Here is a 24,306-nt window from a genome sequence, read left to right on the forward strand (position 1 = left end):
AAGATGGGTCTCTGAGAGTTAAACTCTCAAATGAGCACAGGAAGAAGCTGTACACATCTGCAAAGTTACTTTAGTCAGAACCAGTAGACCCAAGCCTGAGCCTTGAAGGAGAGAACCAACCTGGCTGACAGGAGAAAGACAACAGATCTGAGGAGGGCTTGATCAGCACAGAGGGCAGAGGGGACAGTGACAGGAGGGGCCTGAGCCAGGGGTTCCTAACTGGCCTGTCCCCTCCCCTGGCTGAATTGTGTATTTTTTGTTTGGCTCTACAGTGTTTTCAAAAACAGAATTTGTTGCAACATTATAATTCAAAGGGGTTCACTTCTAAATCCAGTCTCCTTGGTTTTCTCGAAAAGCTAGACGCCTTTGGCCTGCCTTTCTGTGGGAGCTCTGGCTGGAGCTGCGCAGGGCGACCCCTTCACGGGAGCCAGCACTCTCCATCCTGCCCCCCGACCCCTCAGCCCTCGCAATTCACTCATTATCAGGTCTGCCTGGCTCTGTGGCGTCTGAGTTTGCCGTCCCCGGAAAGGGGAGAGGACACTAAACAGACGACAGCTCTAGCTGTGAAGACGTTGGCTCCTGGCCTCACAACCAAGTCTTTCTGAGATTCTGAGATTGACTATTGTGAGTCTGTCTGCCCCCAAGACTGGTCCCCGTATACTGACTGACTCCATCTCCTGACTCTCCATTTCACTCAGAACCTGGGCAGCATGTACCTGAGGTGTAAGTGGTGGTGACAGTGGCCGTGGTTGTCATCATGTGGGAGTTCCTGCCAGGAACAGTCACTGCTGGGCCCTGTGGGTTTCCTGAGTCCTTCTCATGTATCTTTGAAAAGGGCCAGCCACCCAGCTTTGGAAGCTGCCGCAGACACTTCAGATTTTCTGGACTCAGAGGGCCCCTCTCAGTTTCCTCTGCTTGTCCTCTGAGGGGCTTGGCGTGTCTCGGCCACTCCTTGGAGCTGGGTAGGGCTCTGGTGACCCAGTAGATAGGCATGAACAATCCTTCCTCTTCTTCCAGGCCTCAGCCAAAACTGAGGGCAACTCTTTCTCCTTTTGTACTGCAGGTACCTCTTGTTCCTGCAAATTAAGAGAGACATTTTCCATGGCCGACTGCTCTGCTCCTTTTCAGATGCTGCCTACCTGGGTGCCTGTATTGTTCAAGGTAAGTGTGGCCGTGGCTGCCCCACCCTCACCCCCCCTACACTGGCACTGGACTGTAGAGCTCTGGCTATTCAGAGCCCCCCTCCTCCCCCACCTGTGCCCATCCTGCCCGTGTTCATGGTCTGAGCTCAGGCAGGGCTGGGTACTTAGCAACACAGCCCCTACTCACCTTACCCCTCAAGCCAGTGGCACCCTGGTGGAAGGCTGGGCTGTGGTGGTCAGAGGGGCCTCTGCAAGAACAAAGGTCCTCCAGGCCCTGTGGTAGAGCTCAGAGTCTCTCTTTCAAAGGGGCCTGAGTGCGTGACTTGATAAGAGGCTCTGAAGGGACGCGGGGTGTTCTGTGCTCTGCGCTCTGGCCGCCAGGTGTGGGCCTAATGGGTATATTGAGGGGGAAACTGTGTCCAGGGAGATAGGTGTCAAACAGGTGTCATTTCAGACATTTGAAATGAAGTGTCAAAGCATTTTTATATATGTACGTATTCATACGTGTAGTATGTGTATATATGTGTACATGTACACGATGTCTAATTCTCGGCTTTTGTAGCCATGGGCCATGGTGAGGAGAGCACCAGGTCACAGTCTGTTGTACCTCAGTTTGAAGCTTACTTCTCATTTCCTGGTGATTCCACACCAGACAAATTATTTAAGCTCTTAAGTTTGTTTCTTCATATATTAAATGGGGTGGTCATACCTCCTTCACTGCCATGTAAAGATTTCATGAGACTTATTTTCAGGGTTCAACAAGCCCCAGAGCATGGGGCAGTGGGAAACAGAAGCACATATGACCCAGGGTGGGCTTCTGGATGTTTCCACCTGTAAGAACAAGCTGTTTGAGGGAAGGGCCCGAGGCAGCGCATCGCCATGGGGATGGGCCCAGGACCCAAGTGAAGAAGGACTCAGGTGTTCTGTTCTCCTGGGCCCATTGGGAGGCAGCTGGCAGCGGGGCCAGTTTGGAGGGACCCGGGTGATCCAGCAATTTGTAGCATGAATGCTAATGACATGTTTATGAGAGAAGGAGAGGGCAGGGAGGGGAGATAGGAGAAGAGAGGAGGGATGGAGAGGGAGATTACCAAGTGAGCACGTCACCCTCGTAAAGAGTCTGGAATAACAAAGGAGCTCACGATGGGTCATAAGCGGATCATGACGGTCGTCTGCCCATCAGAGTTCCAGGCCTCATTCACAGCTTCAGAGAGACAGCCATCCCTGTCCGGGGGGTTTCACTGTTGCCAACACTGTCCCCGGGATGCTATGTGCTGTGACGTAGTTCCTTGGACTCGTCTCCAGGCATGTGTGCTCTCTGAGAGGTCTGAAGAGTGTGTCTGTGCTGCTTCCCCTCCCCCTGAAAGCACCCGAGTGCTGTGTGGCGGATTTTGGCAGAGGTGTTAAAACCCTTGGAGATATTCACGTGTCAAGTCAGAACTACAGTGATGCTGTGATGGGAAATCACTCTTCCCTCTGCCCCGAGGTGGAGTGTGTGCTTCCGCAAGCCGCCTTTCTTGCATCAGAGCTAAGGATGTTAAAACCCCATAGTTATCTTCCATCCCTGTGAAGACTGCAGATTCCCAGTTAGGGAGCACTGTCTTCCATAAGGGAAAAGTGAATCGATACTAATCCAAGCAACAGACTGGCATAGAGGATTTCAGAATGCATTTAGCCATTAGTGAGTTATGGTCAATTCTCCAAGGACAAACTCAATATGGGTCTGTAATGGGAAGCTCGCCATCCTGTTTGACGTTTGAAATAAAGCCACACAGGCTCCATCCAGACGGTTAGGGCCCTCTTTTATCCCTCAATGCTGTTACCACTGACCACACACACAGATGCTGTAGCGTTGGAAATGGACTGGCAGACCTCAAAAGGACCTTTCAGCGCTAAAATGCAGCAGTGTCCATGGGCCATTTGAGGCAAATCCAGTAAAAGCTGAACTCATTAAGTTCTCTGATGCTCGGGTGATACTTCAGCAGCTCTAGAGATTATTACAAATGCAGATAACGATCTGCTGTGTCGGAACTGCTTATGCTTAGGGAGAGTGATCAGGAATGTGGAGTAAATGTTGAGAAAGTGGGAGGCCACGTGACTTTTCTTTGGCTTCTTGTTTGCCGGTGCTCTTTGAAGGAGCATGATTTAAGCTTCAATATATTCTGAGTATATAAAGAACAGACAGCCACCTAGAGTTTTGCTACCTGTACACACTGAATACAGTGAGCATATTCGATACATGCAATGCATGCATTTTCTTTCAAAATACCAGTTGCAAAACAAACACAACACACAGCACCCCAGGGATCTATTTATATCCTTTCTTGTAAAAATATCTTTCGTTTTCCTTCTACAAAACAGCAACATGGCGACATTATTGTCCTTATCACCTCTGTCTGGTGTGTTCAACACCTGTGGGTCTGTAGCTCCTTCTAGGTATTCAAAACTCAGTTCAGACATCACTGCCTCTGAGAAGTCTACTTCTAAAGTAGACTGCACCCTGCACATCATTCTTTCTCACACTCCTGTTTTGTTGTCTTTTAAGCACTTGTATCTGAAATTAACTTGTTGAGTTGTTTTGGACTTATTTTGCATGCCCCCTGTGTGGAATCTAAATTCCACAGAAGTAGGACTCTCGGTGTCTTTTTCACTGCAGCCTACCGTGGCTGGCACATCATAGGTTCTCCACTAAATGTGTGAAGTGAACCAGGGCACTTGTCTAAATTGCACCAACATATGCTTTGTTTCTCTACTTGTGTTCTCCGAACATTTATGGAACAGCTGCTAGGTGGCAAGCACTGCAGTATAAAGTCCCTGTGGGGGGTGGGGGTGGGGGGACAGACAAGTACACAGGCCATTGTGATGATGTGTTAATAACTAAATAGAGGGACACACGAATCCCTGCTATGACCTCAGGAGGGCCCCTGACCCAGCAGGGGGAGTCAGGGAAGGCTCCTGAAGGAGTTGGCCCTAGAGCTGTAACGTCTTGTATCGCAAGTTCGCTTGGAATGAGTCCTCCCCAGAGCAGGGGAAATGCCATGGCCAAGCTTGCCCTTTAGGCTTACCATCACCCAATCACACTCATCCTTTTGCTTCAACTTTTTGGATTTTTCTGACAGGGAAATTCTCTTAGAAAAGTGCTAGGGCCTGTTTCAAATTGTGAGCCATCCAGAGTGCTGTATGTCATTTGCCACAACTTTACCCTCGACCTCACATGTAGGAGAGAGAACCACAAGCTGCTTACTCAACTCTTTTTGGTATGGAAAACACAGTTGAATCGTTAGAAGCCCTTAATCGTTTATAAACTGCCTCTGTTTCAGGTGAAGTCAGAGTTCAAGACAAGCTTTAAGGGACAAGAAAGCAGGGCCTGTGATGGGGGATGCGTTGACATTTGCCTTGTCAGGAACACTGTGCGGGTTCCATGGCATTTCTTCTGTTAGTTTTGTGGCATTTGCCAGGCTTCTTACTTGCAGTGTTTAGCAGTACAAGTCCATTGTACCTCAGATTTTCCTGGAAGGAGAAGTGCCCCCACAAACAACACCCTCCCTCACCAACCACCATGCAAGCTGAAACTGGCATTAAAGATGACCCAGTTTCGTATCTGTGGTCCATTCCCTGTGGAAAATAGGGGCATTGGATTATACCATCTCCTAAATTTTGAGGCCCATAGCCGGACCACAGGGGCATATGTATGTGTGTGTGTTTGTGTGCATGTGTGGGTACATTACGTGGGTTTCTTTTGAAACTTAGGTTGAGTTAATCATCAGTTCATGGCCCATCCTCATCATTGGTCCCTTTGGGCCCATCTGTCAATAGATTGAGTGATTTCCCTTTTTTCATTCTTCTCCATTTCCATTCCTAAAGGCAACAACTAGGTTCATACATATCTTTGACTTTCCTTACATCCTCATAAAATGATTAGTATTGTTTGTGTGTATATACTTGCACATCTCATAAATTAAATGGAGTTATAGAACTCATTTTATTTCTTCCTTTTTATGCTCAGAATACTGTTTTGGGGACTTGTTCACATTGCTGAGTGTACATCTATTCTGTTGCTTTTAATTGCTATAGAGTATCCAGTAGGGTACACCGCCCATTTTATTTATTGCTCCCACCAACAATGAACACCAAGTTGCCTCCATATCCTTTTTTGTAGCCAGAGTTTTTCTAGAATATGTGCCCATAAGTGGGATTGCTGGGTCATAATGTTTCACTAAATACTCCCAGCTTGCTGTCTGGAAGAGCTACATGCATTAAGAATCCTCCAGAAGTGTATAAGTATGTCCATCTCCTCATGTCTCTGCCAACACATAGAATTATCTGACTTCCTCGGCTTCTTGCCTGTCTTATGTAAAGTGTAAAGTGATGTGTAAAGGTGTAAAGTGATGGCTTATTTTGGTTTGCAGAGCTCTGATTACTGGTAAGTTTGAGCATCCCTCCATACACTAGCCCTTTGGGTTTTCCCTCCTATGAATTGGCTATTTATATCCTTTGACCATTTTCCTGCCTGTTTTCTTATTGATTTGTAGGGATTTCTTCTTTATTCTAGACATTAGCCCTTGTCAGCTTTAGATTTTGCAAATATATTCTTTCAACTTACCGTCTATTATTTTGACTATGATATCCTTTAATGGGCAGAAATATTTTAATTTTTATATGATCAAATTAACCAATTTCCCCCCTATGGTTGATGGTATTTTGGGTCTTATTTTATAAGTCCTTCCCCATGTGGTAGACATTTTAGGTTGTTTTAAGAACTCTGTAATTTGGATTCTGTTAAGAAGCTTTAAAGAGCTTTGCTCTTCTCCCAGTTTTGTCCTTTTACAGTCATTAGATGATTCAACAATGAAGGGACAGTGGAGACAAATTACAGAGTTGGATGTGATTTCGCAGATGTGCTCAAGACATATTGATTTTTGTCTACTTTAAAGTCATATTAGTGATCAAATTCTTCTAATACAATTTTCCCACCATCTTTAATCTACTCTCCGGTGCCATTTCTTCCTGAGATATTTGCCCCTTCTAGCTCATTTTCCTTAGCAAGCTTGTGGAATCAGTAGAAAGTATTCTCACTGCCAGAGCATCACCTTTGCTGCTCCAGGCTGTGGTCAATGCACATCCTAGGTCCATCCTCTCCTAGATCCTCCAGGGGCTCAGAGATGTGCAGGCATTTCTTTTTACCCTTAAGGACCCTCTGGAGGTGCCCTATATTAGAATCCAGCAGCAGCCTTCATCTGGATGCTTGTCCATACTTAGATACACACTCTTTAATTTGAAGAGCAATCCATTTATTTTTAAGTGCAATCCTCTTGGGGGCCTTCATGTTGTGATTTTTTTCATTGAATGAGCCACACCTGCACAAATGTCAGAGTAGGCGGCTCCCGCCAGGGAATTCCTAGACTCAGAGAAAATTAGCTGTGAAAGGATCCTTGAGGAAGGTCCAGTGGTTTCCAAGTAGAAGCAGTGCCACTTTCTATCCTGGGGAGCATTTAGAAATATGGGGGGCAGGCACTTTTGGTGGTCACAATGACTGGGTGTGCCACTACCACTTAGTACCTTAAGGGTAGGGGCACTAAATGTCCTACCATGCCTTGGACGGTCTGAAACAATGAAGAATTGTTTAACCCCCAAAATGCCAATAGGGCCCCATTGAGAACCAGTGATTTAAATTCCTTTATTGTATAGATGAAGAAAATGAGACCCAGAGAGGTTGGCAAGAGCCCAAGCAGCCCACACAGTTAAATCTGAACTAGAATATGAGCCTCTAGACACTCAGGCTGTGGTCTTTCCATGGATATACATACATTTCTCGGGTGAGCTTATTCCAAGCTCTACTTTTGGGTGGCAGGAGCCTCCAGGTGCACGCTGCTCTTGTTGTTTTTAATCTCTCTCTCTCTCTCTCTTTATTTTTTATTGGTTACAGCTGAGCTCGGTGATTATGATCCTGATGAGCATCCTGAGAATTACATCAGTGAGTTTGAGATTTTCCCCAAGCAGTCGCAGAAGCTGGAAAGAAAAATAGTGGAAATCCATAAAAGTGAACTCAGGTAATATGTGTAGACATTTGTAGGAATGATAGAGGTGAGAAAGTATTCTTACTGCAGGGAACATGGAAATCATGTTGTGAGGTGAAAATATTTGTGAGGTATGGGTAGTCTGTGTCTCGTGGCAGAGCAGTATTTCTGGGCACTGCCAAGGTCCCCCATCAATAAGTATCTCAATAGTTGGAGTCTCCTCGGTGGCTGTTTATGAACCATCACCAGTTATTAGAGCCATATCTTTTCTTATGGGTTTTTAACCATCCTGAATTTCTGAAAGTGAAGTTGAGGGTAAATAAGTAATCCTTTCTATTTTTAATTTTGCATTGCCTCTTTCCCTCTTGTGGCCATTGCTGGAAGCCTTGACTCCAAGTAGGGTAGAATCTATCGACAAGGTTTCCTTTGCTGAGCTGCCTTCAAGATGGCTGATTCAGCACCTGCTCCTCTTTTACTTGTCTCTGATGCTCCAGGACAACTGTGATTGCTGCCCACAAAGTAGTAATGTTAGGAGTGATGAAATCGCATGTAGTGCTCACTGTGTACCGCACACTGTTCTGATTACTTACACATATTGACTCGTTCAATCTTCACAACAACCTACAAGATAGGTGCCGTGGTTATTTCCATTTTACAGATGAGGGAACTGAGGCACAGAGGATTAAGCATTTTATCCAAGATCACACAGTTAGGAAGTGGCAGAGGCAGGATTTGAATCCAGGCAGCCTGGCTCCAGAGTCTGTGCTCTTAAGCATTGTGATGCTTCCCCTCTGCATAAGCTACCAGGAATGAAATGAAGCATGCATAGGAAACCTCACCAATTCAGAATTCAGGTAACTCAGGTGTTCTAGTCAGTAACTGAAATTTAGATGACTGCAGATCACAGAAAAGTTCATTTTAATAATAGGAAGCGTGGGCTGTGCTATGACAAGTATTGATGAAGAACTGCAAGAGCTGAGATGCTTCCATCTTCTGGGCCTCTGGTAATCATAAAGAAAATAGTGTCACTGGATTATGAATTCTGGAGCAAATAACTGTCCGCTTGTGAGGGAGTCCTGAAGCTCCCTACTTTATGCAGGCACTCCCCCTTCTGGTGAGTCTGAGGAGAGTATACATGTGGGCATTAGAGGTGGCAGCATATTTCAGCTTGGAAAAGATGGTCTTCGTTCTTAGAGATAAAGATGATTAGACATCAAAAAATTGTCCTGATTTCAGAAAGTAACATCCACGTCCATGGGTAATTTTAGAGTATTGTGTCCAAGTGAAAAGTTTTGTTGAAAATATATGACACAATGAGTGTTCTTTTTACATTTTGGGGGCAGGCACACTAGAGGTAAAAATAAAGTTCCAATATTCCAGTTGAGGGGTTTGTGGACCAGCAGTGTCTGGGGAGCATAGGGGGAGACCCTCTGGATGAAGGAGTCAGATCCACTGTGCGGATTGGTAGGAGATGGGAATTGAACATCTGCTGTGATCAGAATTTGCAGGGCCTCAAATGCTCAGATTATATGATATATGATACAATATACAATATATGTCATATATGATACAATATACAATATGTCATAATATGATATACGATATGTGATGTGTCATATGATATATGTCATGGGTGACATATGACATATATGATAATATATATTATATGATGTATATGATATAAATCATATCATGATTTATATGATAATATATAATAATCATTGATATTGATATATCAATGTATGATAATAATAAACATTTATTGAGCACTTACTGGATGCCAAAACACTGTGCTAAGAACCTTACTTGCATTACTCCATTCAGTCCTCCCAAACTCTACCAAATAGGTGCTATTGTTATTCCTAGTCTGAGTTGAAGAAAGCACTGCCTGGAGTGGCTAAAGGACTTGCCCTGTTAGTGGCAGAGGCAGGACTTGAACCTTGTTCTTCTCCGACACTAACACTCATGCTCTTGTCCACTGTGCTGAGCCGTGGTGAGGCAATCAGGTAATCATATTCCACAGTGACCACTATGGCGATGACTCCAGCGGGTGGAGACTGTGGGCAACAGGACCAGTTAGTTATTGCTACTGTCCTGGCAAGAGATGCCATGGATCTGAAAAAGAATAAGAGTAGAGAAAATTGAAAAGAGAAGAGAGTCTTGCAAGACATTGCAGCAAGACTTGGTGACCCACTGGATTTTATGAGTGAATCAAAGAAGATTCCAGATTGTTTTCTATAATCAGAAAGCTGTAGGTTGGACTTTGTCAGCAGCTGAATTTGTTTATAGCCCTGAAAGTAGTCATCATGCACCCAGGGGATGTAGCAGGTCATCAGTCAGCCATGGTTTATAGGTCTCAGAGGTGAGTTCCATGGCTTGATCAAAGTTGCCATTCTCTGGCGCTACACAGTAACATCCAGAAAACACTTGTGAAGAAGTCAAAGTTGTATGTCTGAAGGATGAAACAGCTAGACATCACGTGATATTGCAAGGAGAGTTTCAGGGGGTATTTACCAGTGAATTTTTGCTCATCTTCCTCAAGTACTTGTGCATTTCCTTCTGCATCAGTGCAACGAGGGAGATTTTAGGTTTGGATGGGAAGATAAGAAGAGCAGAACTGGCTGACAGTGTGGAGGAGGAGGGGCTGTCTGGAATTAGTTGGAAACCTGCTGGTAGAGACTGAGGTTGCTCTGGGGCCTCAAGGAGCCCTTTGCATACAGGTAGTGAAAATGTTGATCTTCTGTCGGAATTGGACCATTGGACTATGGGAATTGGATTACTCTGCAAACCTGACAGTGTCAGGAAGGAGTCTTAGATGGAAAAGACCCGTCCCTGTACGAGGCTGCACCAAGGAGTGACCATCTTACTCTCCATGGTTATCACAGCCATGACCCTCCCACACAGCAAGGGATAATGTGTGACCATTGAACTGTTGTTACGGAAACTTCCTGAGAGGCTCCCATTTGGTCTTCGGTGGGGTTTGAGGGGCCCAAAACTAATAACCACCTGCTTCCTACCTGATTTCTGAACCAGTTGAGAAAGAAAACAAAATAGATGGCAATAGAGACACTCAAATATTAGCAGAAATGATGATGATTCACAGTGGGGTTCACAACGTTCTCTGGCCTTTTGACTTGATTAGGATCATTCTCCTCCTGTGCTCTCTGAAGAGGGGCAAAAGCTGTGATTCTTGGGAGAAAATTGATCAGGGAGGAAGAACTTCTCTCCCTGGGAGGCTACACGCTGCGTGAAGGTGAAACCAAGTGGCTTGACAGACAGGCGTGAATAGGAGAGTTCTTTAGGGGGAAGAAAGTGAGAGAGAGACTTCTTGGAATTTTAAGGTGCTTGAAAATAGGAGACCAAGATTTTAGTAGAAATTTCTATGGATAAAGTGCTTAGAGTCCTTTAGCTGTTGAAGAGATTTTTGAGTGAAGACTGAAATTCATGCCTGGGTCAACTTTGCTTCCTTAAATGTGCCATGTCTTTGACTGACAAGAGAGTAGGGCAGGGAGAAGTAACAGTTTTGAAAATACAATACCATAGTTATTGATCATCTTTATGTCAGTCAAGGTAAGCTAGATTTTGCTGAGGAAACAACCCCTAAAGCTCGGTGGTTTAGAACAAGAAAGCCTTATTTCTTGCTCTGCTCTATATCCACCAGAGGTCAGCTGGGGGCTCTGCTCATCATTGTCGCTCGGAGCAGTCACAAGCTTGAATTTCCCATTTGTTGAGCCAAAGGGAAAAGAGAGCTCTGGAAGGTCTTGCTTCAGCTTGGCAATTATATATGTAACTTTTACTTAACCACTGTGGCCAGAACTAGTCACATGGTCCTACCCAACAGCAGGGAAGTGCAGTTGAATCAGATGTTCAGAAGGTGCAAACTGGAAACTGTTGGCAAACAGCTCTTGATGGCCCTCACAATCTCATTAACTAATAGAGGTGGGTTTTTTTGAATAGACTTTATTTTTTTAGAGCAGTTTTAGATTCAAAGCAAAACTGAGTGGAAGGTACAGAGATTTCCCCTATACCCCCTACATATATATATACCCAACATATGCATAACCTGCCTCATTATCCACATCCCTCACCAGAGTACTACACTTGTTACAGTTGGCAAACCTACATTGATACATCATCATCACCCACAGTCAATATACCTTAAGGTTCACTCTTGATGTTGTACATTCTATGGGCTTGGACAATAGTATAATGACGTGTACCCACCATTATAGTATCATACAGAATACCTCCACTGCTGTAAACATCATCTGTGCTCTGCATATTCATCCTTCCCTTCCCCTAATCCCTGGCAACCACTGATCTTTTAACTGTCTCCATAGTTTTGCCTTTTCCAGAAAGTCGCATAGTTGGGACCATACAGTATGTAGCCTTTTCTGATTGGCTTCTTTCACTTAGCAATATGCATTTAGGCTTCCTCCATGTCTTGTGTGTGTGTGTGTGTGTGTGTGTGTGTGTGTGTGTGAGGAATATTGTCCCTAAGCTAACATCTGTGCCAATCTTCCTCTATTTTTTGTATGTGGGATGCCACCACAGCATGGCTTGATGAGCAGTATGTATGTCCACACCTGGGATCCGAACCTGCAAACCCTGGGCCACTGAAGTGGAGCGCACAAACTTACCCACTACACCATGGGGCCAGTGCCTCCTCCGTGTCTTTTCATCAATAACTCATTTCTTTTTATTGCTGAATAATATTCCATTGTCTGGATGTACCACAGTTTATTTATCCATTCACCTACTGAAGGGCATCTTGGTTGCTTTCACGTTTTGGCAATTATGAACAAAGCTGCTATAAATATCCATATGCTGGCTTTGTGTGGACATAAATTTTCAACTCATTTGATTAAATGCCAAGGAGCGTGATTGCTGGATTGTATGGTAAGAATATATTAAAGTTTGTAAAAAACTGCCAAACTATCTTCCAAAGTGTCTGTACAATTTTGCATTCCCACCAGCAATGAATGAGAGTTCCTATTAGTCCACATCCTTGCCAGCATTTCGTGTTTTCCATGTTCTTGATTTTGGCCATTCTAATAGGTGTGTAGCTAATAGAGTTTTATTTAGAAAGATTTTATAGAGGCATCTTGGGGCATCTTAATATCCTGTGAACTAGAGGATGTGGAGATGTATGATTCACATTATTAAATAGATGTCAGTGCTAAAACTCACTGAGGCTGAATGATTCTTCTAGATTAGGAGTAATTAATAATTTTTTTTTGGCTTTCTGGGCCACGTAGTCTCTATTGCAGCCATTCAGCTATGCTTTTGTAGGACAAAAGAAAACGTAGACGTTACATAAATGACTAGGCTATGATTCAGTAAAACTTTATTGACAAAACAGATGGTGGGCCAAATTTGACCCAGGGGTTCTAGTTTGCTGACTCCTGTTCCAAACATGTGGCAGAGCACATCTTGAATCCATTTCTGCTTCACTCTCCTGCCTCTATAGGTAATTTTAAGGCAACAAGAGCCATATTTGTTTTGAAAACTGTGTATAAAAAAGAACCTCTTGTAATTTATGGATTTTGTTTGAGTTTGATATGCAGAGCTGAGGTCCTGCCACTGGGCCTGCACAGAAATAGGTTATTCCTCCTTCTAGAGCCCTCTGGTGGCTGGGGGAAGCCATTGCCACAATCCTTGGGGACATGACACTTCTATTTTTGACTCTCTTAGTTTCTGTTTTCCAAAGCTTTAATCATGGTCATCCAGGTTGAGAGAGAATACCCATTCCATTTGTCATGAGGGTGCTTGGAGGAGTTGAAGATCAAGAATAAGATTGATTTCACTATCAGGAACCCTGATTGGCTTTTCTGGAGCTTTTCCTAGAGTTTCTACTCAGCTATTCCTCTCATCACCAGTTCATCAGGTTTCTTATTAGAGGCAAAGACACTTGGATTAGCTTCAGTCACAGGTCATCAGCTTTTGAATAGTCAAAAAGCTCAATTGGTTTTGATGAAGTATATTCCTTGCCCTTAAAAAGCAGAAAAATCATCCAATTAGCCACCACCATAACGATCTGATGCAGTGAGGTTTGTGCTGGAAGCAACAATGACACTGAGTGTATTTTAAAGAGTCATTATCTCTTTCTGTTTCTCAAAAGTAACATTCTCTGTAAATCATGTGCCATGGCTTCCTGACAGGGATTTATAGTTTCAAAAATGTCTAGCTTTCTAGAAATAAGTGCCCTGCTATGATAAATACCCTCTACCTGTGCTTCTGATGAATAGATCACAAGGAAGTGTTTTTGTGTAGTTTTGAGAAGTGTTTATTGTGTAAAAGAAAGAGAAGAAATGTCAGGTTATTTTATAACTCTAATCTTTCTTGAAATGTGCTTTCCCTCTGTCATCTCCCCCTACCCCATATCCTTTCCCTTCTGAAGTCTCTCGTTCTAAAACCCTAGCATCTCTCTGGTTGGTTATCAAGTCCTTTTCCATTCTCTGTTGTTATTTGATATAACACCCTTCTTAGGAAGGGGAAGACAAAATGATTTGGCATCAAATGCTCCTCTTGTAAAAACTAAATCCTTGCATTATATGTCCTAGTGTCATTATATGTCCTAGGGACATTTCTAGAGAGGGTTGGGCAAGAGGCAAATGATGTGTGCACTCAAGCCATCAACAATTTTTATGCAGATGAAATCTGGCTAAAGTGACTTGAAGAGAGAAAGAGCAATGTTACCGAAGTGTAACGAGGCATTGAAGAAGGAGAAAGGGGTAGTATTGGAAGCTGGAATCAGCCATTACTTAGTACATTCTTTGATCGCCCCTGACATGTGATTCTAAATTATGCATAGAGTCAAAGACTTTTTGAACTTTTGATGAGACTATAATATTGTGTTTATCCATCCATCCATCAGTCCACATACCCATCCATGATTCATCCATACATCCATGCATCTATCCATGTCTGTCCGTTCATCCATACATCCATGCATCTATCCATCCATCTGCTCATGCAACAAATATTTCTTGAAGGGCAGTTATGTGTCAGGAACTATAGAAGTGTTGGATGACCTAGCCCAATGATCTTCAACTGCCTCACCACCAAGCTGGGATCCCCTTCATCATTCCTACTCCCCCATGACCTCATGTTTTGAAAGATTTTATCTAAAAAACAATATTCCTGAAGCAACAATTAATTTACTTCCTAATATTTATTAGTCATACCCAGCTACAACTACCATCCAGAGCCTTTGAATATCAAGAGGTCACAAGCCAAAAACAAAGAAACTTGACACCCAATTATTACACTTGAAGGACTCTTGGAGTCAAAGCAGAGGTTATAAAATGACAGTTCTTGGACTACACTCTGACCCAGAAGTATGTTCTTTGGGCCAAATAATAGTTTTTAAAAGTGGAATCAGTTGCCATAAATTTCCAGCTTTACTCACAACTGGGGGATTTGGTAACACTAGGCTCTGACCCCTACATGGCAACACTCAGCTGGAGCTATGCAACAGTGCCTTTTAAAAGAATCATTTGCTCTCCGAATTGCCACCATCTCTGCTCAGCTAATTCACCTTCTGTCTCCATTGATATTGAGTTTGCAACCACCTTCTTTTACTAATGAGGAAACAGAGGCCTGAGAAATTAACTTATCTAAGGCTACACAATTATGAAGCAATAGACCTTGACCTGAAACCTGAGTCTTCCTGTACAGTGCTCTGATATCTTTCTAAGTGGCTCCTCTCCTGTAAACCTTCTCCATGCCTGGCCCCAGGGCTTCAACCCATGACAGAATGGGTTTTCCCAACATGATTTTTAAAGAGACTGTCTTTTCTCCATTGTATATTCTTGCCTCCCTTGTCATAGATTAATTGACCACATACGCATGGGTTTATTTCTGGGCTCTCTATTCTGTTCCATTGATTTATGTGTCTGTTTTTGTGCCAGTACCATACTGTTTTTGTTTTTTTTGTGTGCGAGGAAGATCAGCCCTAAGCTAACATCTGCCAATCCTCCTTTTTTTTTGCTGAGGAAGACTGGCCCTGGGCTAACACCCGGGCCCATCTTCCTCCACTTTATATGGGACCCCGCCACAGCATGGCTTGCCAAGCGGTGTGTCAGTGCATGCTGGGGATCCGAACCGGTGAACCCCGGGACACTGCAGTGGAGCACGCACACTTAACCGCTTGCACCACTGGGCCGGCCCCAGTAGCATACTGTTTTGATTACAATAGCTTTGTAGTATAGTTTGAAATCAGGGAGCATGATTTCTCCAGTTTTATTCTTCTTTCTTAAGATTGTTTTGGCTATTCTGGCTGTTTTGTCATTCCATACAAATTTTAGAATTATTTGATCTAGGTCTGAAAAATGACGTTGGTATTTTGATAGGGATTGCATTGAATCTGTAGATTGCTTTGGGTCGTATGGACATTTTAACAATATTAATTCTTCTAATCCATGAGCATGGTATATCTTTCTATTCGTTTGTGTTGCCTTCAATTTCTTTCATTAATGTCTTATAGTTTTCAGAGTACAGGTCTTTTGCCTGCTTGGTTAAATTTACTCCTAGGTATTTTATTCTTTTTGATGCAAATGTAAATGGGATCGTTTTCTTCATTTTCTTTTCTTTTTTTTTTGCTGAGGAATTCCGGCCCTGAGCTAACGTCTATTGCCAATCCTCCTCCTTTTTGGTTTTTTTTCCCCTCTTTCTCCCCAAAGCCCCAGTAGACAGTTGTATGTCATAGTTGCACATTCTGCTCATTGCTGTATGTGGGACGCCACCTCAGCATGGCCCAACAAGCGGTGCGTCGGTGTGTGCCCGGGATCTGAACTGGGGTCACCAGTAGCGGAGCGCGCTCACTTAACCGCTAAGCCACGAGACCAGCCCCCGTTTTTCTTTCTGATAGTTCATTATGAATGTACAGAAATGCAACAGGTTTCTGTATATTAATTTTGTATGCTGCAACTTGACTGAATTCAGACTGGGGATTCTCACTTCCAGTTAGGAAGTAGGAAAGCATGAGACATTGATTGCCCCCAACACCAAGATAACATTAACAAGCTACATAAACTACAAATTCATATTTTTAAAACCTATCCTGAGAGCTTAGGTTGCAAAGAAACCTAAATGTACCAAAAATCCAGAACGTCCTTCTTAGCAGAGTGGAGACCTGCAGTTTCTTTCACTTCTGGTAGAGTGATGGGAGGAGGAGGGATATGTCATGGGCGGGTGCAAGAGGAACTAGCCAAATCTTTTTTTTTTTTTTTTGTAATTTTTATTTATTTATTTATTTATTTATTTATTCCCCCCAAAGCCCCAGTAGATAGTTGTATGTCATAGCTGCACATCCTTCTAGTTGCTGTGTGTGGGACACAGCCTCAGCATGGCCGGAGAAGCAGTGCGTCGGTGCGCGCCCAGGATCCGAACCCGGGCCGCCAGCAGCAGAGCGCGCACCTAACCACTAAGCCGTGGGGCCAGCGCGGAACTAGCCAAATCTTTAACAAGGTTTTAGTGGCCATGAATGGGCTGACTTAACTGATTGGGACCCCAAAGACTCAAGCTGCACTGTGAGTTGCACTTTCTCACCACGATTAGCCCCAGGCCTTCACTGAGTGAAGAGGAACAGTATGCCCAAGTCAGACAGGACAGGAGAACTGAGTGAAATCCCTCTGAGGCACTCCAGACCTTCAGCCAGGGCAGAAAAGCTCTGCACAGTGGTGAGGGACAGGACCACAGGGAGAAAAACGATCTTCTGAAGTGCAGAGAGCCAGGGGTGGGGCTGGAGAGCAAAGAAGACTCTGCAGCTCAAAAAAGTTGGCAGCCAGGCTGTAAAGAAAGCAGATAGAGCTTTCCAGGGTCCCGTGGGGACTAAGATCCCAAGCCCTGCTAAAGGGCCAGTCCTGAGAACATTCGCAAGCACTTGACGCCAGTGGTGAGCAAATCCAAGTAAAATTGCAACCAAGTTTCAGAAAAACCTAACCTAACTCACATTGAGAATTTTACTTGACAGTAGAAGACCATTGTATTGGCCTTTCACCCATGAGTTTAATTCTGAAGCTCACAGACCCAAGTAGATCCGGTGGAGAGAATCCACCGCCTTCCCTGCCAATTGTGCTCCAAGCAGTCCAGGTCATTGCTGGCAAGAGCCACACCTCATTCCACAATTCATGTCCACTAATAATTTGCATTCATTCTTGAGATGCTGTACATTTTTGTACTCTATGTAATAGTATGCTAAAGGAAGATCAGTAAGAGAGAGAGTGTTCCTCTTGGGCAACAAGTATTCAAGACAGGCAGGAAGGAGATACATAGCTAAATACATAATTACTTGACGTCACCTAATTTATTAGAAAAGCATTTCTTTAGAGAATTGGTAGGTCTTAAAAAAGAATCCAACTAATCACTGGGCTTTACTTCTAAATGTCTCATTAGAGACGCTATTAATCTTAGCAGAACAGTTCCTGGTGCAAGATTTAAAGGATAGAAAATCATTATTTTCCATTACCAAACAAGGTTTTTGCCAGAAACAAATGTCCAATGGGAGATCTGAGGGAAAAAGAAAAATTTCTATTTAATTGGTCTTCGAGTCTTCCTGTAGACCTGGTCACTAAATGGTTTCTTCCTCAGTGAGTCAGAAGACTCAGGGGTCTTTAGTGCCCTCGGGGTCTCCACCTTGTCTCCATTGGTTTTGAACTCTTTCCTTTCTCTGAACATTTGCAGTTAGCCTTTCTCTGTGTCTGACTTTTTAGATTAAGTCTTTTAAATGCTTAGCTCTTGGAGATCTACAGTCAAACTCAAAGCAAACAATCCCAATTTGGGGACTTTTGTTTTAAAGAGAGGCCTTTGCTTTGCTATAACTATCTCGACATGCTTCCTGACATTGCCCCCACCATCATATTTCTGATTTCAGTCATGTGCAGGGCCAGCAAGGAACAAATGCTATTCTGACGGTGAGGAGAGAGCATACTCTATGCCAGGCACTAATCTAATGGCTTTAGCGTTAGGCTACCATCTGTTCACTGCTTACTCTTTACACCAAATCTGGAAGGTAGGTACTGTTTTTATCTTCATTTTATGGAATCACAGAGACATAGCTCCAGTTGTTCTCTATTCCTGTGTTGAGTTCCTAGATCAGTGTTCAGAAAACTTTTTCTGTACTAGGTCATTTAGTAAATGCTTTAGGCTCTGCAGAACATACGGTCTCTGTTGCAACTACTCGGTTTTGCCGTTAGAGCATGACAGCAGCCACAGACAGGATGCAAACCAGTGGGTGTGGCTGTGTTCCAATAAAAACGTGTTGATACTGAAATTTGAATGTCATATAATTTTCATGGGTCATGCAGTATTATTCTTCCTTTGATTGTTTTAAGCCATTTAAAAATGGAAAAATCATTCTCAGCTCGAGGGTTGTACAAAACCAGGCGGCGGTGCGGATTTAGCCTGCAGGCTTTAGTGTGCAGAATCTCTGACCTAGATTAAAATTGAAACGCCACTGCTCTCTAATCAGGTCTAAATATCAGTCATCCGGGGTGGATTGCCTCATCATTGATAAGGTGCAGTGTTTAGAATTTGAAAAATGCTTTCTATAAGAACCGATAGAAACCATGTCATTTCTAAATGCTCTGCCATAGTGTCCAGGAGGGCGGGCAGGTGGCTCGTGACCATATCATGTAGGGAGTGATGGCAGCGCAGGTGCTGAGGAGCACTTTGGAGCCAGGCGGACTTGGATCTGCGCCTCGCTTGTGCACCTACTAGGCGAGGATCCTTGAGCAAGTTACTTTTTCTCTTTGAATGTCAGAGTCCTCATCTATAAAATGAGCATAAGAATTCCTTCTTTATGAATATTAAGTGAAAAAAATGGCAATATAAACAATTATATATTGCTTGGAACAGTAGAGTTTAGTGAAACGTAACTCTGTGTGCGTATCTATTATATTCTTAACCAATTCTGTTTAGTTCAGCCGTGCTTTTAGACTGCAATATTTCATCCAATAATTCTTTTATTAAAAACACGGGAATTTGTTTCTCTTTTAATCATTGCAAATATATAATACATGAAAGAGTATATACAATATATGTAAAATTGAAAGAAATGGTTGGAAAAACACCCATGACCCCCTAACTCTGCTTGTGAATTAGAGTATCACCAGATGCTCTGAAGTCTCCTGTGTGCCCCTCCAGTTCAACTCCCTCCCTCCTCTACACTATTCTGAATTTAGGGTTATTCATTCTCTTGTTTTGCTTTTATAAATGTACTTCATATGTATCATTAAATAATGCATTGCTTTGTTTTTGCCTATTTTTAACTTTCATATAAATGGGATCATACTACTCTGTTCTTGTATCTCACTTTTTCCCCATCAGCATTATGTTTTTGAGATTCTTCCACATTGACAGATATATATAGCCATAGGTCTTCATTTTTGCTTTTGTATAATTAATTTTCTACCCTATGAACATGTTGCATTTTACGTATCCATTTATCTGTTCATGGACATTTGGGTTGTATCTAGGTTTTTGCTATTAAAAAAAGTTATCATGGGAGCCGGCCAGGTGGCGTAGAGGTTGAATCTGCGCACTCCACTTCAGCGGCCCAGGGTTCTCAGATTCGGGTCCCCAGTGCGGACCTATGCACCGCTTATCAAGTCATGCTGTTAGCTCAGGCACAGATGTTAGCTCAGGGCCAGTCTACCTCAGGAAAAAGAGGAGGATTGGCAGTGGCGGTTATCTCAGAGCCTGTTATGAGAGGTTCAGGGATTCCATCGGAGATGTAAAAAAAACTTTCCACTCCAAGCAAATGGACTGAAGGTATATTTTATTATATAGAGGATAGAAAAGGTGATAGTCTGCAAACAGATCCGAATAGGTCAAATAATAAGAGGGAAAAAACACCAGCTCGACTGGAAAGGGAAAACATTCACATCGGCTGAGATAGCAGCAGATTCGAATAGGTCATATAACAAGAGGGAAAAACATCAGATCAATCAGAAAGGGAAACACCAGATCGACTGAAGGGAAATGACACAAATCAACCAGAAAGAGAAACACCAGGTTGATCGAAAAGAGAGCACATCAGATCAATTACTTCACAATAAATCAATTACAACATCCACGCCCCACGGCCGGGAGAGTCCTGTCAATCGACACGGCTGGGCGGGAATCACACGTCCTGGGCAAGGCGTCCCACAGGTGGAACTCTCACCGGGTCTCAGTTTCCAGCAGTTTACATAAACAGTTACAGAGTTTACAGAGCAAGCATCTAGTGTTCCCATGTACAGATGGTTATCAGTGGCGTATGTGCACTCGCCCCCCGGCTGTTGTCCCAGCCCAGTAGTTGTGTACGTGCATTGTTTACCCTGCTTATCATCCCAGCCCGCCACAGATGGCCAGTCTTCCCCAGGCTGCGGTGCCCAAAGGGCCTTGAAATTTTTACACATTGCAACTATCTCCATGGGAGAAGGGCCAGTTCCTACCACACAGAAAGCAGCTTTTATATTGCTTTTCGTGCTGGTGGCTGTAGGTCAGTGGAGCAGCCAAACATGGCTGTACTCATGTCAAGACAGGGCCTTCACCAAAAAAAAAAAAAAAAAAGTTATTATGGCTTCTTGAACAATTCTCATGGGAGCGTATGTAAAGGAGCCCCTAGTCTAGGTACAAACCTAGGTGTGGAATTTGCTGGGCCATAGGGTTTGCACAACTTAAGTTTTTCTAGAATGCGGTAGCTTGTTGCCTAAAGGGGTTGCTCCAGCTTACTTTCACACCCACAATATATGAGGGTTCCCAGTGCTTCACAGCCTTTTTTCTCTTTTCCTTTTTTCTTAAACTCTTAAGAACTGAACTATAACACAGATTCATAAAAGTACACACAACATCAATGCAAAGCTCAGTGAATTATTACAAAGAGAGCTTGTGTGCAACCACCACCCAGGTCAAAAAGAGGACTGGGAACACCTCAGAAGCCCCTTTGTACCTTCCCAATTTACCTTCTCCCTCCTCCCCAAAAGTAGTCACATCTCTGACTTTTAACACTTTAGTTTTGTTTGCCAATTTTTAAAAGCCATATAAATGGAATTCATTCAGTGCATATTCATTTATATCTTGTTTCTTTTGTTCAGTTTTATTTCTATGATAGTCATCCGTCTTGTTGTGTGTAGCTTTAATTCATTTATTTTCCTGGCTGTATAGTATTCCAGTGTATATCCATTCTACTGTTGATAGACATTTGAGTTGTTTCCTATTTTTTGCTGTTACAAATGGCACCACTGTGAAAATTCTTTATGTTTCTTGGTTCAACATGCATTAATTTCTGTTGCACATATAACTATGTGATATATTACAGGGAACACATATTCAACTTTAGTAGATTTTGCTAGTTTTCCAAACAATTCTACCAAATTGTTCTTTCACTAGCAGTGTATGACAGTCGCTTTTGCTGCACATCCTCACAAGTGCTTGGTACTGTTTTTTAAATTTTAGCTATCGGATGTGTGAATGATTTCTCATCGTTTTAATCTGCATTTTCCTGATCATAAAGAAGTTAAGCATATTTTCACGTGGTGGTTGGCTATTTGGGTATCTTCTTTTATGAAGTGCCTATTCGAGTCTTGTGCCTATTTTTCTTCTGGGTTATCTTTTTTTTAAAAAAATGTATTGTTATTTATTCATTTATGAGTTTTTTTTTTTTTAATTCTACATAGGAGTCCTTTTTTTTTGATTGTGGATGTTGCTGAGATCTTTTCCCGTACCAGGGCTTGCCATTTCACACCCTGCATGGTATTTCCTGATGAACAGGGAGGACTGAGTTTAATGGCACACCCTCTGGAGCTGTGTAGCACCACACCCTGCCATCACCTGGAGCTGATGTTTGCGATTAGACATTAGATGTCCATCAGATTTACTCAGGATAGGGAAGAGGTCAGAAAGAGACCACCTGGGCAAGCAAAGCTTACTCACTTTCCAACATGAACTTCCAGATTATAATCTCTCACATTTAACAGACTGAACAGAAAAAAAGGGTAAGCTTCAAAATCAAACTTGAATTATAAGAATAAACATTGTATGGTTTATACAAAGGTGCTGATGATTTAACCACTACAGAGCAAGGCCAGCTCTGCAGAACAGAGGAGCCCTATCAGTGTGGACAGAGGGCCTTTCGTGTCCAGTGGGAGGACTCTCCTGGAGCAGAGCTCATGGCCTGTGGCTGTGGGAGGCACTGGGCTGCTTTGGCTCTGGTCCTGGTTCACTTTGGCCTCAGTCTGGGTCACTAGGCTGAAGGTTTGCATTGAGGACCACCAGAGTGGGGTCCTGCTTAGTAACGTGCTGGATGGCTCTGCTTCGTACCTAGTCAGGGGTGAGATGAGTGAACTAGTGAGTGAGGGAGAGAGAGCAGGGGAGTGAGGAAGGGAGAAAGCCCTCAATACTTGGATTCAATAATTATCTTTATTTTCCAGTGAAAGGTAAGCTATTACTTCAAGAACTTATGAGAGAGCTATGGAGAGACAAATACCTATATGTATTGATAAAACTTTTAAAAAATCCGTTTCTCCTTCCCTGTCAATGTAGTTGGTGACTTTCTTGAATCTATTGCTACTTTATCAAGAAGAGAAATAATTATAATGACTGTGACTTGTGAAAAAAAAACAATCAAAGGAGTTGTTGGATTGAAAGGGCCCATATAGTGATGATCAGGATGGAAAAACAAAAATGATCCCTTCATATAAATCACAGTGAAATTTCAGAGCACTAAGACTAAAGAGGAAATCTGGAAGGACTTTAGAAAGACTCTGTTTTCCTAAAGCAGGTGTTTGAATTAATCCCTCAGGAATATATTCTGTAAAAGATGGATTTAAAAAGTGTCTCTTCTAGGGGCTGGCCAGGTGGCATAATGGTTAAGTTCATGCACTCCACTTCAGTGGCCCGGGTTTCACAGGTTCAGATCCTGGGCACGGACCTGCACACTGCTCAAGCCACGCTGTGGCAGTGTCCCACATACAAAGTAGAGGAAGATGGGCACAGATGTTAGCTCAAGGCTAATCTTCCTCAGCAGAGAGAGGAGGATTGGCAGCAGATGTTAGCTCAGGGCTGATCTTCCTCACAAAAAAAGAAAAAAATTATCTCTTCTATTAAAAGAAAAAGGTAGCATATGTGGGCTACCTTCCCTTTCTTCTCCAAGTCCCTATGGATTATAGAAAAAGTATTAGAAAGCAGATACAAGAAAGAATGCCACCTTTGGATCAGAAGTCCTGCAATATCTGTGGAAGTCAGGGAACAGATGGAGGGATTCTGGGTCACACACATATGTAGGATGGGAGTGGTTCTCGGTGCTTCAGGCAAAAGATACACAGGTTGGCCATCACGGTGAGTGGGTAACTGCATTCGGAGCAGTTGGCAGCTTTGCCTCCTTCCTCTGGTTCCCTGTGCTGAGTCATGGGCAGTAGCAGACTTGAGCTGGAGGAGCCTTGTGTGTAGGTAACACCCAGAAGAAACTAGAACATTCAGCCTGAAATCAAGTTACTAACACATACTCTTCCCATATGGCACATCCTACCCTACCCTACAATCTCTGTCGGCCACTGCATTCAACAAATAACATCAGATACAAAGATGTGCATCCCAACAAGAATCAGCAAACACTTACAGAAACATCAACTCAATGAATGAGAGACACTGACTCAGCACACCAAGGACGTCACCAAGAAAGCAGCACCAATGAAGCAAACAGGATTGGACTTTGTTTCTTTTAAAGTGGGTTTCCTCAGAGGAATTTAGTCTATAAAATAAGAACAGGCAGCTATTTCAAGAGCGAAACAGATAGTACATTGGAAATGAAATAATTGATGTTAAAAAAAAAAAAAAACTCATAAATGGGATGAAAAGCAGGATGCACACAGCTGAAGAATAAATTAGCAATTGGAGGTTTGAATTAAGAAATAATTCAGAATATAGTACAAAAATGACAGATTTAAAGAATGAAACAGAGGTTAAAAAGACATGGAGAATAGATCTAGGAGCCTCACAGTCCATTTACTAGGGCCTCGCAAAGGAGAGAAGAGGGAGGTGGTTGGGGTGAGGGAGGAGGTTGGGAGAGGAATAAAAGAATCAAAGGCCCAAGAAAGATAGGAGTTGTTGGATTGAAAGGGTCCCACAGTGCTGATCAGGGTGTATAAATAAAGATGCTCCTTAGA

The 24,306-nt window shown here is 43.1% G+C and overlaps 1 protein-coding gene across 1 annotated transcript in view; it reads left to right on the plus strand.

Annotated features, from left to right (window-relative positions):
- FRMD3 (FERM domain containing 3) overlaps positions 1-24,306 on the plus strand; it is a 275,763-nt gene that overhangs the window by 179,795 nt on the left and 71,662 nt on the right. The window contains exons 5-6 of the mRNA XM_058565583.1: positions 1,064-1,161; positions 7,066-7,189. Coding sequence (XP_058421566.1) covers positions 1,064-1,161; positions 7,066-7,189 — 222 coding nt within the window. The remainder of the gene's footprint in view (positions 1-1,063; positions 1,162-7,065; positions 7,190-24,306) is intronic.

The sequence above is a fragment of the Diceros bicornis genome, chromosome 22 (genome assembly GCF_020826845.1).
Source record: "Diceros bicornis minor isolate mBicDic1 chromosome 22, mDicBic1.mat.cur, whole genome shotgun sequence".
NCBI lineage: Eukaryota > Metazoa > Chordata > Mammalia > Perissodactyla > Rhinocerotidae > Diceros > Diceros bicornis.